The sequence below is a fragment of the Vombatus ursinus genome, unplaced genomic scaffold (assembly GCF_900497805.2).
Source record: "Vombatus ursinus unplaced genomic scaffold, bare-nosed wombat genome assembly UNPS02014810.1, whole genome shotgun sequence".
Taxonomy (NCBI): domain Eukaryota; kingdom Metazoa; phylum Chordata; class Mammalia; order Diprotodontia; family Vombatidae; genus Vombatus; species Vombatus ursinus.
Window position 1 is genome coordinate 21,544,386 of NW_020954588.1, and position 6,000 is coordinate 21,550,385.

General features: G+C 40.0%; 1 protein-coding gene across 1 annotated transcript in view; it reads right to left on the minus strand.

Annotated features, from left to right (window-relative positions):
• KCNMB2 (potassium calcium-activated channel subfamily M regulatory beta subunit 2) overlaps positions 1-6,000 on the minus strand; it is a 70,780-nt gene that overhangs the window by 14,993 nt on the left and 49,787 nt on the right. Inside the window, exons 2-3 of the mRNA XM_027875775.1 lie at positions 4,881-5,126; positions 1,169-1,364 (exon numbers count right to left, since the gene is read on the minus strand). Coding sequence (XP_027731576.1) covers positions 1,169-1,364; positions 4,881-5,126 — 442 coding nt within the window. The remainder of the gene's footprint in view (positions 1-1,168; positions 1,365-4,880; positions 5,127-6,000) is intronic.

Genomic DNA, 6,000 nt, shown 5'->3' on the forward strand with positions numbered 1-6,000 from the left:
ATATGGAAATATGTTTTACATGATAGCACATGTATAACCTATATCAAATTGACTACCATATTAGGAAGAGAGGAAAGGAGGGAGGGAGAAAAATTTGGAACTCAAAATCTTGTAAAAATGAATGCTAAAAATTGTCTTGACATATAATTGGTAAAAATTAAAACACTATTAAAAATAAAGGTGTCACTAGTGGTGATGACGAAAGGACTCAAAGAATCTTTCTACAATTAGTCTGAATGGGAGGAAAAAGTAATCAGGCAATTTATGTTTCTATAATGAAAACTTGATCTTAGCACCCAAAACCTGTGCTTAATTTCCCCAATTCCAGTACAGGAAAGCTGGAAAGGGTCAATGAAAAAAATTAGAAATTCTGTAGGTATTGTTTTTGATCCTAACCTTGTATTTATTCTATATAGAAAGGATATCCCAAAAGTCTTAGTGCAGTTTTAAACTTTAATAGCTTAAAATTTTACTAAGACTTTTGGGACACTCTATATGTATACACATATATCTGTACATGTATATGCATATATATATATATGTATACACACTATATATATATGTATATATCTATTTATATGTGTATATACCCCAATAGAACATAAACTCCTTGAAAGCAGGTATTATTGAGTTTCTTTGTGTCTATCTCCAATGCCTGACTACTCAAGAATGTGCCTGACACATAACAATAGTTATTCAAGGTTGCTGATTGTTTAATTTCGGTCTTAAACAAACCAAAGCATGGTCTATCAGGTGAAAAATTGGTACCAATGGCAGAAAAACAAGTCATCTGGACCCCATAGCCTATCCATGACCTGTGCCCACTATGTGGTGGGGAATCCCTGTCTCCTACTGGGCAGCTGTGGTCTCCGACCTTGGAGAGGCTCTCTCCATGAGAGTGATAACTATAGATATAGTGTTTCCTTGTCCAGATAGGGATGAAGAATAAAGTAGCAACCAAATAGGGTGGTAATAGACATCCATACCTGACACGGGAAATCAGCCTTGTGTAGATAAGGTATCACTTGGTAAATGGAGGAAGCTGACTTCCTGGGTGAATTCTGGCCCTGGAATGCTAACTGAGGGACATTTTCAGATCCAGAACTCAGAAAGTGCTGAGAATAACTGCAGAAGTCAGCCTGAGAAGAAATGCGTGCTATGTGCCTACCTCAGAATTAATTTTCATTGTTTCTTCTGTGTGGTAAAGTAAGAGCTTTTGTCCCGTAGAAGTTAGGTTAACGTAGACCTGGAGGCAGGGATACTGAGAGTGCTTCCGACAGTCCGGACCACAATTAAAAGAGCAGTTAAAAGCTTCTGTGATGGAAGCATTAAGCAATGTGCATTGAGACTCTTCTGTCCATACACTGAAAAGAGGAGAGAGAGAGAGATTAAACGACTTGTTCATGGTCACAGGGTAAGTGTTAGAGGAAGAGAATTTGAACCCAGGTCTTGTCTGCACACCCAGCTCTGTACCCACTATGCTGGGATACTTCACCAGGATTATAGGTTAAAGATGATTTGGAAGAAGTTTTCACATCAGTGAAACCACAGGTCTTTGATGTATAGGAAGTTCTAGGTCTCACCCATCTCAGTCTAGTTCTCATTTGTCTGATATGTTTTCCTCCATTCCCTGACCCTCCATCTGTGCCAGGCTTAAGTCCAAGAACCCCAATGGGCCACGAACAGACTTTGTACAGTCAAATGTTCATAGATTCCTAGAATTAGAGTCGGGAGGGTTGTAGACACCATCTAGTCCAACCCCTTCATTTTATAGAGGCACTAACTAGCCCCTGGGGAGGATGTAACTTGTCCTTATCACCTAGGACATAAACATCAGAAACAGAATTTGGACCTAAGTCTTCCTGACTGAGTCTAGTGCTCTCTCTATCCACTAATCCTGAGATATCAAACTCCAGCAGAAGGTTGGGACTCCTGAGTGCAGCCAAACCAGCTTAAAATGTAATTGTGAAATGTTTAACAACATGAATAAAAATACAATACAAAATAGATAATGTTAACTTGTGGTTTTTAAGTCAGTACATGGCAGGAAGAATCTATTTAATTTCTGTTTGGTTTTGACACCACTGCATTAAACCACACTGTCTCTCTCTTAGGAAATTGTTGTTGTTGAGTTATATCCGACTCTTCATGATCCAATAGGTAGTTTTCTTGGCAAAGATACTTGAGTGGTTTGCTATTTCCTTCTTCAGTGGATTAAGGCAGATAGGGTTAAGTGACTTGCCCAGGGCCACACAGCTAGTGCATAACCTGATGCCACATTTGAACTCAGGTCTTCCTGATTCCAGGCCCAGCACTTTATCCACTGAACCATCTAGCTGCCTCATTCTCTTAGGAAAATCTAGATACAAATTCTACCTTGGGCATGCCTAATACTGTACGGCTAAGTGGCAGTATTTTCAAAGTTCAGAAACAACTCAGATTCTAGTACATTTTCAGCAAGTCAATCCATTGATCAATATTTATTAAGCACCTGCTCTGTGCCAGGGACTATGCCAACTACTAAGAGATAGAAGAATGAAAAGATCCCCACTAACATGAACCAATAGGGGAGAAAACAAGTGCATAAATATGTATAACAGATATAAAGTTAATAAATACATATATGTATGCACACAATATACTATACATGTATATATATGTATATAGATATACATATATATGTGTATGTATGTAGATATATACATTATATATGTATGTGTGTATATATATATGTATATATATATATATCCAATTGAGAAGAGGCATTTCTCTAGAAACTGAGGGGTAAAATAACTTTGCCATTAGTTATCTTCTGCAACTCTAGAACAAAGACGGGTGTAAATTCTCCCCAGCTGCCAATTGGATTGGTCATGGTTATTAAAAAAAAGATTGTTTTTGAACTTGATGATCAATGACTGCATTTGTAATTAGGAAGTAACAGAAGGACAATCAATCTCCAGCTTCTGGATATAAGCTGATTCCCCTAGTGACTGTGGGCCGCTGGTGCTTACTGTCCTGGTTTAGCAGGTTGCAGGTAGGGTCCCTTTACTCCCACCCTTTGCCCTTCCAAGGGCATGGCTTTGTAGGAAAGGGGTGGTAGGAGGCTAGACTGGGTAGACCAAGGCCATCCCAGAGTAAGCGTTAAGGAAATTGTTATTTCCTGAGTGAGGCGTGGTGAGGCATGGTAGGACTTTGCTGACACATCTGTGGGGAGCCTTAGGTGGGTCCTGGGCAGGCATAGTGGCTTTGGAGCTTTTTCAGAGCAAGCGTGACCCCAAGCCTAAAGTCTAGGCTCTTTCTTGGAGAATTAACGTAGCTGAAAGCCATTAGCAGATTTTAGTGGAGCCATAGCGACTGTGAAAGATGATGCCTTAATTTCAGCAAATGGCTGTGTTTCAGTTGGATTTTGTTTCTAAAATGAAGGTATTAATTTACATGGATAAATGGGTGCTATAAAGTAGCTTTATTCCCCTTTCTAAATTAAACTTCCATTTTTCACAGGAGAGAATCTTGTTTCTGTAGGCAACTGAACATTGCCATGATTTCCCAGGGGACTTAAGTAAGTCATATGCTTTTGTTTTGCTGTAGTAACCAGCCCTTTAATTTATGGAAAATAGCCAGTTCTAGGTGAGTTGATGGAATGAATGGATTCTATGACTGTACCTTGTAAAACTAGGTATAGCTAGAAACTAGCTTTCTGTTTCCTAATGTTTTTTTCCCTTGGACTTCTATTTTTTTGTTTTGATCAATAATTTTATTGGTGTAGCACAATGGTGTCAAATTCAGCTGGAAATGGGGGCCACTAAACTATACATAAGGATTTCTCTGTGGGCCACATGTTGACTCAGAAAACCACATATTCATATTATCTATATTTTATTGTATTTTTATTTATTTTGTCAAACATTTCCCAATTACATTTTAATCTGGTTTTGACACACTTGGGAGTGTTGTGGGCTGCATGTTTGAGTTTTCTGGCATAGAGAACTCCCTGTACCAATCCAAACAAGCACCTTTTCTGCAGCTTGTAGTCTTAGAAAGTTGTCTGTAGCATTGAGAGGCTAGGTGCCTTATCTGGGGTCACACAGCCAGTATGTGTCAGAGGCAGAACTTAAACTCAGGTCTTCCTGACTCAGAGGTCAGTTCCCTTTCCATTATACCTCTTTCTATTCAATTTAGTTTTACTTTTAAGTGATTTTTCAGTCATGTCTGACTCTTCATGACCCCATTTGGGGTTTTCTTGGCAAAGATACTAGGGTTGTTTGCCATTTCCTTCTCCAGCTCATTTTACAGATGAGGAAACTGAGGCAAACAGGGTTAAGTGTCTTGCCCAGGGTCATATAGCTAGTAAATGTCTGAGGCTGGATTTGAACTCACAAAGACCAGTCTTCTTGACTCCAGGCCTGGTGCTCTATGCACTATGGCACCACCTAGCTGTCATATGGCAAATATAAAACTGGAGACAGTAGAAAGAGTTGAGAGTCAGAGGAGTTGGATTCAAATTCCACCTCTGATGTTTACTGTATGTGTGACCTTGGGTAAGCTCCTTGTTTTATTTATTCTGTTTGCATCCCTAGTGCTTACCAAACTACCTGGAACATAGTAGGTGCTTAATAAATACTTGTTGATAACCATTCTGTGCTTTGGTTTCCTCATCTCTAAGATGAGGGCATTGGACTACTTGGCCTTTACAATGCCTTTCACTGGATTCTGATCTAGATGATCCTACCAATGATGATTAGAATCCTGGTTTTGGTCTTGGACTGTTGGGTAGGATGGTTGAGTGTGGGTCTTGGGAAAAGGGAAGAATGGTTGGAAAAGAAGCATATAGGAATGTAGAGCCAATTAACCAGATGTTTCTGAATAATATCGAAAATTACCTTTGCATGTATGAGCGGAGGAGTGTGATTCCTAGCAGAAAGTACATCATGATGGCACAGACCATCATAGCCAGTCCCAGGAGAATGGCCCGGTCCTCTCCAGCTTTCAGAGCGGTGACTGTTTTCCTTTTGTCCAGAAGGTCGTGGTCCCTGATTTTTTGGTAAATATTTCTGAGGTTGAAAATAATGATTCTCATGTGAACATCACATTTTGTCAATGTATCCATAGAGGGTGCACTGCCACATCTTTGGGAGCAGGGAGGGCTTAGGGAGGCCCATTAAATCTTTCTGCAATGGCCACCATGCTTGGACTCTTGTGGACACAGCAGCCCTTCTATCCCCAGGGGGTACCTAAAACTACAGCTGAGCACAGAAAAAGCACTGCCCCCTGGTCTGTGAAATTCACACGCCGATTTAGTTTTTCCCCTAAAATTTACTTTTAGTGCCTGTCTTTACCCTCCTGTCCCCGAAGAAAGAACACCCCTTCTTCTTCACCCTTTAAACAATTTTCTGGGTTTATCTTGGGCCACTGATCCCTGAACTTCATGCTCCCTGCTCTCAAGAAATTGGCAGATTTCAATAGCCATTCGTGGTTGGTCTATTTACAATTTCTAATGACCGAAGAAAAACATTCATCCGAACAAATGTCAATACACAGTCTGGATCTGTCAACTTTGTCACTGAGTTGCTCCATGGTATGCAAACGGTGAAACTTTTTTGGGTAAGCTCTGGACCATTGAATTGTTTTTGCTTTGGGTGGTGATGGTGTGGGAGGTGTCTATTGATTTAAGATTAATGAGGAAGGTGATAAGACAGTAATGACCTGGAGTTCTTTTTCACACATTAATGCTTGGGGGCTTAGAAATGTGTTGACAGAATTCAAATTAGAATCTCCCCCTCCCCACCCCGTTCTTCCCCAAATACTATCTTTTTCCTTTGGTGGTACTTTATGTGCTTGTTTTTAAAGAAAATTGTTCATAGAGCATGGGGAAACAATGTTAACTATTTTACTAGAGCATCAACCCTTCCCCAAAAGTTTTCCCACTCTCCTGTTTAAAATGACAGGCGTTGTAGGACAAAAGATTTGGATGTTGAGAAGAAGGAAAATACCACCCCCCCC